General features: G+C 42.1%; 2 protein-coding genes across 4 annotated transcripts in view; one reads left to right on the top strand and one right to left on the bottom strand.

Moving 5' to 3' along the window:
• Positions 1 to 1225: 1225 nt before the first annotated feature.
• LOC142656256 (cytochrome c, somatic) lies at positions 1226 to 7326 on the bottom strand. The gene is made up of 3 exons (XM_075831148.1): positions 7216 to 7326; positions 3907 to 4094; positions 1226 to 1819 (listed from the first exon to the last, which is right to left on the bottom strand). The coding sequence occupies exons 2-3, from the start codon at positions 4073 to 4075 to the stop codon at positions 1671 to 1673; spliced, it is 318 nt and encodes a 105-aa protein (XP_075687263.1). The 5' UTR covers positions 4076 to 4094; positions 7216 to 7326; the 3' UTR covers positions 1226 to 1670.
• Positions 7327 to 7842: 516 nt separating this feature from the next.
• RBM45 (RNA binding motif protein 45) overlaps positions 7843 to 13136 on the top strand; it is a 32829-nt gene continuing 27535 nt past the window's right edge. For 2 of the 3 annotated variants that reach the window (XM_075829513.1, XM_075829514.1), the window contains exons 1-3: positions 7844 to 8200; positions 9676 to 9798; positions 11273 to 11399. In XM_075829513.1, coding sequence (XP_075685628.1) covers positions 7922 to 8200; positions 9676 to 9798; positions 11273 to 11399 — 529 coding nt within the window. In that variant the 5' untranslated portion in view covers positions 7844 to 7921. Of the gene's footprint in view, positions 8201 to 9675; positions 9799 to 11272; positions 11400 to 13136 lie in introns of all 3 variants that reach the window. The other variant, XM_075829515.1, reaches the window with a different exon arrangement.

Below are 13136 nucleotides of genomic sequence, written 5' to 3' on the forward strand. Positions count from 1 at the left end.
TTCAGTAACGGCAAATCATCTCAAGAGAGAAAACTCAGCATTTGGTGATGTCCATGGCTTCCGGACTTCAGGCAGTCATTGACTGCATACGATTTGCATCCAAGTATTAACTATATTTATAATTATGTTGGTTTTTCCAATTACTTTTACACTAGTTAAAATGGAGTAACTATGTAAACAATGTCTGCAATTCCTAAACTGTTAATAAAATATTGTTAAACTCCTTGAATTGAAGCTGAAAGTCTACAAATTAATCCCATCTTATTGCTTTGTTTCAAACCCGTTTTATTGGTGTACGGAGGCTAAATGATGAAAATTGTGTCCAAATACTTCCAGACCTGACTATTTATGTATCCTGGTTGATTAACCACATGTGAGGTCAATAAAAAATGATCCACATGTATAATCCAATAAATTGACCGGATTCCTGTCATAAATGTATTTATCTATGACTATTATATAGGCTTGTGTTAGCAATAATCTAGCCATGAAATGATGTCCCTTTATCAGATTTATTCACTTGGCGTGAATATTAAAGGCTTTGTCAAAGAGCTACTGAACAAAGATACAGGTACTCAAATGTCTTATAAACCACACGATTTCTGCCATGAATTTCTTGTAATAAGGCATTCTACGTTTTCCCATCATCCTCATGAGGATCTGCGGCACATCAAAATACACATCTGGAGCAGAAATCCGAAATAAGCCTCAAATTTCTGTTGCGGATCCGGTGGTAAATATGTGTCGGATTTGCCTCTAACTAACAAAAAAGTCTCAGTGGTTAGTAATGTTGACTTGCAGCACTGGGATGGTCCGAATTCAACCAAGGTGGAGGTTGTATGTTCCCTTGGTTTTTATGTGTGTTTCCTTCTGATACTCTGCTTCCTCCTACATTCCAAAACAGGCCAATTAACCTATCAGTATTAGGCAAGAATCACACACACAGTTTTGATGCAGTTTTTGGCTCAGTTTTTATTTAGCCAAAGCCAAAATGGCTCCAAAACGAAGAAAAGGTATAAAAAAAAAGAAAAAAAAAGAAAAAATGTTTACAAAAATGGAGCAAAAAACTGCCTGTGTGATCCTGGCTACTTATTAAGAATATGACCCCGAGTATGTGCGTGTCTGAGAAATAGAGTGTGAGCCCAACAGGGGACAGGGACTGAATAGTGACCATCACTGTTGGTGCTAAATAAGCCACACAAAAATAAACACACACACACACACACACACTCCAACAGAGATTTAATTTGTTATATTACCATTGAAATGCGACATAAAATAAAAGTTTTATAAATATATAATCAGTTGATGACAGATTCCCTTTAAGTATTCCTTCAAACACACGGCATTAACCTTAATGTAGTTTCTGAATGTTTGCCACACGCGTTTGTTTTGGTTTTCTTAGGCTCTACCAGGGGTGGAGTCTAAAAAATAGGAGAAGTTGAAGATCTCCTTACTTTAGAATCCAAACCTAAGAAAAATAAAAAAAGCTAGAGACAAACATGGCACCTAGCTGTGTGATCCCTAACACAGGGCCAACACAGCTATGCATCATGGTTCCCCGCTAATATTCGTCAGTCTGCTAGATGAACGTCACGACCTTCACAATGATATGATTCACAAAGTTGGACTTTTCATGGCTTGTAAGGGAATCCCTGCAGCTAAAGTCATCACTCGCAAGTTGCTTTCTTTAAATAAGCAATTAGATCTAAGCGCTCATTTTTCTTTTTAATGCCAGCAAAAATCATTTTGGTTCCTGGAATAAACTTCTTTGGGTTCTCCAGATATTCATACAGAGTATCCTCTCCCCAAACAATACCTGTGAAAACACAAGAGAACATAACGTCAAGGCAAACTCTAGTGGAGACCGGAATATCTACTGGAATTATTAATAGGGGAGCACACGTCAATAACATAGGACTCCACGTACTCTTACAGTGTAAGTACCTGGATTTCTACAATTGAAAATTGAACATCCAACTTTCAACATAATTTTCTAAATCGGTCTAAAATGTAGCAATGATTCATTTCTTAATATATCTTTACAGCGATCAGAGCTCAGTTTTTGTAATATCGAGCTCGAAATCCCCTGCATTGCCATATAATCAAATTCTGGCTGCCTGCTGCAACCACTAGGGGGGGCGGGGGGCACAGGAGCTTGCTGAATTCATCTATACATTGATCTCAATAATAAAACAGTGCAGTGAGCTCCCCCAAGTGGTGGCTATAGGCAGCCAAAAGTTTATCATTCTAAGCGATGTTCACACATCATGGTTTTGCCTATGGATTTTTCAAAAAATCTGGGGCACAAATCCACAGCTGACACTCGAGATTTCTACCACAGGCCATTCAAATGAGATAATCTGCAGCTTCTCAGCGTGGAATCCGCGGCAATAATGAACGTGCTGCAGATTTTAAATCCTCAATGTTTATTATTTGACGCAGATATTTTCCTGAGTGTATCAATGGGTATAAAATAGATTGTGTCAGGATTTAGACGGGGAAGTCCATGCTGGGGATTCGGAGCTCTGTATCAGACAAAGACCCAACTGTTATATTATAAAACTAATCAGAACAGAATCTTGGACCGGAAAATGACATGATGCTAAAACGTGGACAATCACTTTCACTGCAGGGACAATTTTCACACTTTTGAAAAACACAATTTTGAAGAAAAAAAACCCCACAAACCTGAATGAGAAGATAAAAGAAATAAATTTGAAAGCTAAGATTCAGGCATTTACTATGATACCAAGATATTAGATATTATTTATTGCATACAGCCTCGGCAGTGGAAGGGTTTAAAGGGGAATTCCACTTTTAGTTCCCCGTCTCAAATCAAGGATCAATGCTCTGAAAAAGAGGTTTTAGTGCTCAGCAATTCTATCAAACCCCTTTAAAAAAAAAAAAAAAAAAAGTTCCTTACAAACACGCTAAACGTGTTAATAGGGCTCCATTAGCCTGACGGAGGCAAAAAAAGGTGCTCTTTTAGCCTCGGTCAGGCTGGTATACGTCTGTGTACCTTTTTTTTGAAGGATAGAATAGCGTAGCAGACTACACTATTCCATCCTGAGGTATTCCGCAAAAAAGAGAGCGGTGTACTTTTTTAAACATGGGAGCCTATGTGTAGCAAATGTAACTGTATGGCATCCAGCACCGGTATAGGTTATTAAATGTATCTAAGAACCTCCTGTTAGTACTTATAAATTTTGCTGAGCCGCAATAGATCAAGTATAGCAAGTGGATGTGCGGTCCATGTTTTCTACTCTCCCTTGTGGATATAGACTAAATGTTTACCTCGCGGAGCTTCCCAGGGTCTGGACTCCCAAGGAACTGCATCAGGCACAGCTCGGCCCGGGCATTCCGGCCCTGGGGAAGCTCCTGTCCTCACTGTTCATATATAGACAGTGCCGTCAAGGGCTTCTCCAGTCCCGGAGTCTCCGGCCAGAGCGCTTCCAATGCTATGGCCGGGGACTCCCGCATCACATAGCTACTGACATTACGGTCTATATATGGACAGTAATGTCAGGAGCTTCACCGGACACAACGCGCCAGGTAGCACTCTGCCCGGGGGTTCGGGCTACGTATCCCTCTGTATACCTATACAGTGGGAAACGATGCCACATTTCGTCGGAGGTATATACTGGGACTTCATTGCTTGAGGTGAGCACCACGCTTACAAGCCTACTGGTCAGACATTTCCATAACCTGGAACATCTGGCACAGCGCTTCTTTAGAAGCATCTGCCACATGCGGTAAGATGCCTATGTAATCAATGGTGCTTTCAAACAACACAATAGGAGTTTGGGTATATCTAAATGGCAAGGCCGCTATTGTTACAAAATCTTCCTGCAATGACAGGACAGGGAATAACCAGCTCATAACGAGCATTCATTCGTATCTCACCTTTGCTTTTGTTTGCATCTGTGTAAGAAAATCCGGGAGCCTGGCCTGTTTTACGACCAAATAGTCCCCATAAATTTGGTCCTGTCTTATGCTTTCCACTCTTTTCAACGGTGTGGCATTGCGCACACTTCTGAACAAAAATCTTCTTTCCTTTTTCTACATCTCCCATCCTGAACTCAGCCTGCGGACTGGAAAGATACAAAGACTACCATTAAGAAAGAGAAAATGGCATCAGCTGGTGAAATCACTGTAACTCCTCTACAGAAGATTATTCGGATTGGCCAACCATTATCAAACGTGTATAGTTTATTTTATATTTTCACAATAAATGCATGTTTTATGTAGAAAAAAAAGTCATTTGTGTCTTGCTGTATTTCAAGAGCCATAAAGTTTTTATTGCGTCTACGTAGCCAAAAGAGGGCTTGTTTTTTTGTGACAAGGTGTAGTTTTTATTAGCACCATTTTGGGGTACATCTGTAGCGTCCATGGCCGCGGACCATCGGGATTACTCACCCCCGACTGCCACAGATCTGTGAGCGCTGGCCCGCATCTCCTCCCCAGGAGCTCACTTCCGCTCTGTTCTGCAGTGTCCCGTAGGGTGCGCGCGCGTACATGAAAATAATCAGCAATTAACCCATGATCACCCTGGACTATAAAAAGGGCTCTGCCCTTTCACTCATTGCCTGGGCGTTGTTGTGTCTACCCAGGTTAGTCTTAGCAAATGGTCCCTTAGTGTTATCCTGTTCCCGTGCCCTGATACCTGTATCCTGTGCTATTTCTCTTCCTGTGCCTTAACCTGTTGGGAGTCGTGTTTTGCCACCGGTCACGCCTGCTGATATACACCACGTCTAGTGTCTACAAGTTCACCTGCGCCGAGCCTCCATTACTGTCTGGACTATTAAAGGTACTATTGCTTTAGGACTGTTATTTGGCCAGCTGCTGCTCCGCTACGACAGTGCGGCCTAGTGGGTCCACATACCCACGGATCGTGACAACATCTAATTTATTGATTGACTTTCATTAAGAAAAAAAAATTTAATTATATATTTTACACACACAAATATAGCCCGCACCATCACTATGACATAGTACGGCAGTCACAGGGTGGGAATGGGTTACAGGGGTGTTCTTGGATGGACAGATACTCTACACTATTGGGTCTATTCTACTCCCCCCCCCCCCCCTGATGTAGCCTCACTGGGAGGAAGCGATAAGCGTGGGGCCGTTTTTCCTTACACCACAGTCTACTTAGGTCATGTATCACTTTTGCTCATTTATAATGACTGCAATATACTAAGTTCGATGGTGCTATACGAGCACTATTAGAGAGGTTTATCAGTCTTTGCCTTTATTGCTCTATATTTGAGTGGTTATAGCTTCTCTGTACTGGGGCACACTTACTATTTTGTACCTTTAGATTTGTTGTAACTATTTGGCTCTGCAGTTGTTTATTCTGCAGGTTAATAAATTATATTCAATAATTGTATATGTTATTTGAACTCTGTTAGGCTCTATTCACATGACAGGGTCCGAGTGTCAGCCGATAAAAACTGCAGTTTTGGTCAGTATTTATCAGCCGTTTTGCATCCGTTTCGGGCCGTGTTTCCATTTTTAACGGCCGATTCTGACCCTCAGTTTTTTTCCCCCGGTCTGTTTTAAAAACTGATGAATTTCATTTGTAAATTTTTTTTGCCACACACTTCCCTCTGTAGATAATGCCACACACTGCCCTCTGTAGATATTGCCACACAGCCCCCTCTAAGTAGTGCCACACAGCCCCCTTGTACATAGCAGCCCCGTAGATGGCCACCCCTGTAGATGGCACCCTCCCCTTCCTGCAGATAGCGCCACGGTTGGGGACAGCTCCAGGAGAAGTCCCTGACTTCACTGTCCATATATGGACAGTGACATCATCTATGGTGTGAATAGCCCCATTTGGGATCTATTGTTCCTACAGCGGCCATGTGACGGACGTTTTTTTAACGGCCGGGAATCCCTGTTGTGTGAATATCTTATCAGGGATTTGTTTCTGTGGTCTTATATTACAGGGTTACTGGTCTTACTCCTTTTTTTAACTTTTGTGCATAGTATATAATAAAGTTTGGTTCTCTATTTTTCATAATCTATATTTTGTGTGCGCTATTTTGCTCAAATGCTTCTTCTCTTTCTGTGACGGACAGAATTTTTTCTTTTTTTTCTTTTGCAGCTCTCACTTGCAAGTAAATTTACCAATGCATTTGCATCAGTTTTGCCGGTCCAAAACCCATTTTTATGAAGCAGCTGTGCTAACGCACCATGTGACAGATTACGTTTTTTGCTACGTTTTTTAATGCGGAAAAATGAAAGCAAGATTTTTCCGCACCGTGTTGAGGAATATATTGTATCACTACTTACACAGACTTGTGCACACAGCTGCCACTTCTCTATCTATATATATACACATACACACCTATATCACCACTATGCTCCTCCATTGTCCACAGGTGGTGTGTAGTATTGCAGCTTAGCCCTATTCACTTCAATGGAGTAGAGTTGCAATACCAGACAATTCATGGTGCTGTTTCTTTAAGAAGGCAGCCATGTTTTTCTAATCCTGTACAAACCCTTTAATTGCAGAGTTCTGCCAGAAAAAGGGCAAGATATAAGTATTTCAATGAAAGCTTTTTGAGCAGTGAGCCCATTTGTAGGTGATTACACAGACTTGTGCACCACATGCATGTGCAAAGTGGTCATGTGACTGCATAAATGTGACATCACTTGGACAATCTAGTTGCAGCCGTATCGTTAAGGCTCTGTTCACACTGCGTTTGCAGTGTACATCAAAGGTATACGTTGGGAAGCCTGTATAAGCAAACAGTGACATGCGTTGCCCATAGGTTCTCATTATAGAAAAACATATACATGTATACGGCCCAACAGACTCGTTTTTTTTTATACAATTTAAAAAAACGAATGCCAATGTATGCCTGCCCGGCAGATGCCAGGAGGACACTCTTTTGGCATCTGTCAGGCCTATAGGGCCCTATAGATACATTCAGCGTATGCACCGGGTGTGCATTACCCCAAAATCGACTGCAAGCGCAATGTGAACATAGCCTTATTACATATGTTGTGCACAGCAGAGACCGACTATAGATCAGGTTTTTTGGATTTCGTGTCTTTTTTTTTTTTAATGTCTCGTGCAGATGTGGAGCGGTGTCGCTATACTTGTCATTATATAAGGTAAAATGAATGCAATATCATTCGCCTCCTCCTCTCACTACCATTCATGTTTTTAATCGCCATGAACCCCCCTCTACCCTGTCTCACCGGACTTTTCGGTAACTTGGCAGCGCCCACCGGTGAGTGCTTTGGCTTTTCGAACGACCACCACACGAAGGACTTATCACATAACCCCTGCAATTCTTAGCCAATCAGCAGACAGCAAAGACCGCGGTGACGTCACTGCAGCTATTGCGAAGGACGCCACGCCCATTCACGCGATACCTCTCCAATGATACGGTATCGGCAGAGTCGATGTGGTGGGCGGAGCCTCATTGAATGTTGCCTTATATAGAAGGCTCGTGAGCTATCCGGATTTCGGAAGCTTTACGCAATAGTGCAGTGAATTGTGTGACAGATGAGGTGTGAGCTGCTACCATAATTAGTCGAGGTTGTTATCGCAATAAAGCTTTATTAAAGTGCTTCCCAAGTGACGTCAGCAATGTCTGTAACATATTCTTTAAAATGTATCACGCGCTCTATTACTAGACAGGCACAAACTGCACTTTCTATCTGCCCACCAAATGGGAGTTTGGGGAACAAATCAGTGGGTGCAGTAGCATCTGATATTTATACTATGTCTATCTACGAACTCTGATGCTTGTAATGCTGCCGCCAGTAGCTAGAGGTCGCTGTTCCTGCGTAGCCCAGTCGGATCTATGCCGCCCTATACGGAACAGGAACTACGTCAGCGGAAGAGGCGGAGATCATTGTGTGGTACATTTGTGGTGCAGTGCTCGCAGTAACGGTAACAATGGAGGACAGCAGCGGATTTCGCCCATCTGCCGGGAATTTGGACGATCCCCCTAACAGCCGAGTGTTCCTAGTGGTCAGTAAATCGCTGACGGAGGAGACGATCCGGGAGAGATTCGTGGAGTTTGGAGACATCCAGGATATCTGGGTGGTGAAGGACCGACACACGAAGGAGTCGAAAGGCATTGCCTTCGTGAAATACGCTAAATCTTCTCAGGCGTGCCGGGCTATGGAGCAGATGCACGGCTGCTGCCTCAGTGACAACAGCAAGCCCATCAAGGTGCGACTATCCCTGCACACAGCGAACAATGGGCCTGTGTGCAGACGACGTTATCATGTCAACCAATCAGATCACTGCTTTCATTTTCCGATCTGCGCTAGAGAAATATCTGCTGAAATCTGATTGGTTGAGTGTTTTTATTTCTCTGTGTTCTAATTTCTCTAGGCTGTAAACAACCAATCAGGTTCCAGCTCTTCTTTTCTAGAACTGCTTTTCAAATACAAGCAATTATCTGATTGGTTCCTTTTAAGACCCTTTTTCTTCGAATCACTCGGATATTTGCTTTTCATTTGAATTGACCTGAATAGCAGTTCCTAGCAAAGCTGATGTGGGGCCCTGTACTTTACTAAGAACTGCAACCCCTTTGTTCTAGGCATTGGTGGGGTTAAATTTTGTAATGTGTTTTACGTTTTTAAAAGACTGTCACCAGATTATAAGTGGCCTATCCTGTACATAATGTGATTGGCGCTGTAATGTAGATGAGTTTTTTATTTAGAAAAACAATCGTTTTTGACGAAGTTATGACCTATATTAGCTTTATGCTAATGAGTTTCATCACTATGTGCAGCCACATGTACACACTGTAACGTTACTACAGTGTCCTGACAATGAATAGACATTACCTCCAGCCAGGACGGGATGTGTATTCAGAATCCTGTCACTTCTGTAGCGTCTCTGTGATATTTACAGCAAGGCAAGCTTAATCTCGCGAGATTACGATGTAACCAGTCAATTCAAACGAGATTACGCTTGCCTTGCTGTAAATATCACAGAGACGCTACAGAAGTGACAGGATTCTGAATAAACATCACTTCCTGGCTGGAGGTAATGTATATTCACTGTCGGGACACTGCAGTAACGTTATAGTGTGTTTGTGGCTGCACAGAACGATAAAGCTATATCGCTATCTGCAATGTAAATGAATGGGGAGAAGTGTATGACGCTGGTTGGTCACTGATTGGTCAGCGTCATACACTTCTCTCCACAACGCCTACTTGGTCAAAAAGTAAAACACGCCCAGTTGTCCATTAAGAAAGTCATTAGCATAAATCTAATATAGGTCATAACTCCGACAAAAATGATAGTTTTTCTAAATAAAAAACACTGTTGTAATCTACATTACAGCGCCGATCACATCATGTACAAGATAGGCCACTTATAATGTGGTGACAGAGCCTCTTTAATGTTTGGGTACCATTTCCCCCTGATCGCCTCTAGTCACCATCCCTCTAATGTTTACATCCTGGTGCAATGATGTGGTCATGTGATGTCCTGGGCCATATTTCATTGTGTCAGGATGTAAACAGAGTAGCAGGGACTGAATAATGCCAGGGAACTAGTATGTTGCAAAGCTTATTTTTTTGGAAGAGATTTCAGGTTGTTTTTCTTCTGCTTGCCGATGTAAGAATAAGGAGGTGTTCTCTTCTAATAGGTAGCAATTGTTGCACTTTCTTTAACAACGACCTATATTTTAGGTATTTATTGCTCAGTCACGAGGATCCACAAGTCACAGAGAAGTGGAGGATGAAGAGTTGACGAGGATCTTTGTAATGATCCCTAAATCGTATACAGAAGAGGATATCAAGAACAAGTTTAAGGTACAAGTTTATTTATGCTGCGATTACTCATATATATATCAGCGGATTGCGTAAGCAGGATTTGTATGCGATACAGATCCAATGTTCTGCAGGGAAATCCAAAATTGCCACAGAAGCCATCAGCAGAGTACGGGTGCTATTTAGTGTAGTCTGTATTGCCAATGAACTTTTGACATGGGCTGTAGTGACCAGATAAATCCAGCATCCATCGTTGTAATAAAAAAATTTGTATACATGTCCCTTAGCAGTCCTATCTACAAGGGAACCAGCCCAGCTACAATGTAATCTGTCACAACCCGAACTGGTCTGATTCTAAGAACTATCCACGAGTATTTACAGACTAATGGCAATAAGAGGGACCAGCGATAATGTATTGGATCCATCAAGCTGAATGGTCACTGTGAATACAGAAATCCAGAAGGCAGAAACGTTCTAAACCAGACGTTTTTGTGTTTGAATATGCACTACGTGGACATCTCACAAACTTTTTCATTGCTCCAAAATCCAGTGATGACGTGCTTTACGCCACTCAGACCACAATTGACCTTGTGCATGGTGATCTAGGACTTGTGTGCAGCTTCTCAGCCACAGAAACCCATTTCATTAAAGGGGTTGTCCGAGCACAGGGTGTTTCTTCATACTAACGACCTATCCACAGGCTTCTGGGCACCAGATGTTACGCAGTGGTCTGTGCCGGAAACAGACGGCACCGGTCACGATATAGCATCTGTGCTGCAGCTCTGCTCCTATTAAAGTGAATTGGCGTAGAGCTGCAGTAACTTGTGGATAGGTCTTCAGTATGAAAAACCACCCCCTGCTTGGACGACCCCTTTAAGGACATTAAGTTCTCGTGCTGATGCCCCTTCCGGAGGTAGTTTGGAAATCCTGTAGTGAGCGATGCAACAAAGGATAGGTGATTTTTAGCTCTTGACATGGAGTTGGTTTGGTCTACCATTTTGTTTCTGAGCTGTTACTCCTAGAAGCTTGGACTTTATAGTAATAGCACTTCGAGTTGATCAGGGCTGATCTAACAGATCAGAAATGTCACAAATTTACTTGTAGCAAAGGTGGCATCATATGACAGTGCCATGAGTGTGTATAAATCTGCAGAGTGAAATGCGTTCCACTCCTCATACATTTGTAGCCTCTGGGCCGCTGTCAACTAGCAGTTCTAGAGGATTTGACCGCTAGTGAACGATGTCCAAAAGTCCAACTTCGTTTCAAACTATGAATTAAGAAGCGCATCCTGCATATTGGGATTTCAGGTATAATACCGACAAGTTCAGCCATCAGCCGTTCAAGGGCCAGGCCTTTTTGTAGGTTGAAGCATTAATCCTGAGAGATTGGATACTGATAACAAGAATTTAGGGGGTTCAGCTAAATGTTTTCATGTGCTTTTAAGAATGGTCAGTCATTGTTTGCGTTTTAATAAATTTTTGATGTCACACACTTATAATTTTCCCTCTTTTACCAGGAATATGGACAAGTAGAATACTGTTCAATTATTAAGAATAAAACCACAGGGGAAAGTAAAGGATTGGCCTATGTGCGATTCCAGAAGCCTTCCCATGCTGCCTTGGCAATTGAAAATTGTGACAGAAGTAAGTGCGGCTTTGTGGTTGTATTTTGCTTTCCACCGATATTAAGAAGCTGGATTATTGTTTGTTAATCATTTACATTACAGCATCACTTTCCTTGGCGCTTCACAACGTGGAATAAATCAAAGGTCAACAGAAATGCTGTACGAGGAGAACCGGAAATAGGAAATTGTATTACACAAATAGATTTTTCATAATTTTCGAAAATTTCTCTTATCTAAGTTCTCTGGATTGGTGGGGGTCCCAGCGTTTGGACCCCCAGTGAACAGACGTTTATTACCTATCCTATTGATAGGTGGTAAATAATCATAATAATAAAACAACGGCTTCCGTGGGGTGTCGTTGGATTCCACCATCCAACAGATCCGGTGCTTCTGGTAGTTTCGTTGCTCTGCTCCTATGATAGAGCAAAACCACAGAACCCGGAGCACCGATGTGAACGTAGCCTAAGCTGTAAGATTTATTAGGTATGTACAGAATTTCAGTCTCTGGATGTAAACGAAAATGCCATTCACTGACGGCAAGCAGAGTTCTTGAAAATGTTGAGGAAGGGAAAAGCATGTAAGAAAGTTGACATTTTTTTCGTTATATATTTTAGGACTTCTTTAAAGTTTTACAAATGGCATTTAAAAGCCTCTTCTGACCTAGAGCAGTTATTTATTCATGGACTGATAATTGCACTCGTTATTGGGTCCGTATAATAATTGTAGACCTTCTGGAAGTGTTTTGTATTCTGTATAATTTCAGCAAACTGCGTCAGAATAACATTTTGCTGCTTCTGGGTTCTTTATAGGATACCTGATGCTTCTAGTATTACAGACGCGTTTATCTCACACAATTCATTCTCGTCTGGCAGATTATACTTACCAGAATAGTTTTTGTAACGAGCTTCAAAGTGGATCTGTTAACTGAGTATGTTGTACCAGGTAAAGCCTAGTTAACTGGCAGAAAAAAAATCAGACTTGCCAGCAGCGTTTTTTTGCCCGTGTTTTTTTTTCTCCATTTTAATCCGTTGAAATTGACACACAAACCGCAAACAAAAAAAAACGCTCTAACTGAGCACCACATGGTTTATTCTGCCTCCCGTTGATTTTAATGGGAGGTCAGAAGAGGAAACCTCTCAAAGGAAGAGCTTGCCGCTTTTTTTTTTTTTCAGTGAGCGAGCTCTGCCTTCTAGTGAAATCATTATGGGTGCGTTTTGGCCTGTTTTGCGCTGATTCAGATGTGGTTTCTGCGTCAAAATCAGCATAAAAAAAACTCATTGTGAACTGACCCTAAGAGCAGCATATTACAGGGACAGGTCCGTTCTCCATATTCGCCAAAGCGGTGCGAAAAAAAATATTGTCCCATTTGACTAATAGGAGCAATCAAAAATACACTGGACTTATCGGTATTAGTCCGATGTATTCACAAGGAGCAGGATTCCCTCGGCGGTGGGTGAAGGGCTGCAGATGCACCCCAGTCAGCCGTCAATCACTATAAAGATGGCGGGGTGGGGGGTGGGCAGGTAAGGCGAGGGAGTGCTCTCTCTGAGTCTGGTGTATTCTTTCATCACTGCTATTTACCAAATGGAGCTGTCCCTGTAATATGCGGTCCTTATCCAGGGCAGGAAACTCCGCTCACAGATCAGCTTTGATATTACAAAAAATTGGTAATGGGTGTCGGTGTTTAGTAAGGCTTGTTAATGCATCAGTTTGTGTACACGTAGCCTTCATTGTACTTATCTGAGTGTCCCGTCCC

This window comes from Rhinoderma darwinii, chromosome 6, assembly GCF_050947455.1.
Source record: "Rhinoderma darwinii isolate aRhiDar2 chromosome 6, aRhiDar2.hap1, whole genome shotgun sequence".
NCBI lineage: Eukaryota > Metazoa > Chordata > Amphibia > Anura > Rhinodermatidae > Rhinoderma > Rhinoderma darwinii.

Coding starts and splice junctions, on each gene's coding strand:
- LOC142656256 (XM_075831148.1), bottom strand. CDS start 4,075: ATGGGAGATGTAGAAAAAGGAAAGAAGATTTTTGTTCAGAAGTGTGCG. Junction 1,820..3,906: donor AGATGCAAACAAAAGCAAAG/GTGAGATACGAA, acceptor GTGTTTTCACAG/GTATTGTTTGGGGAGAGGAT.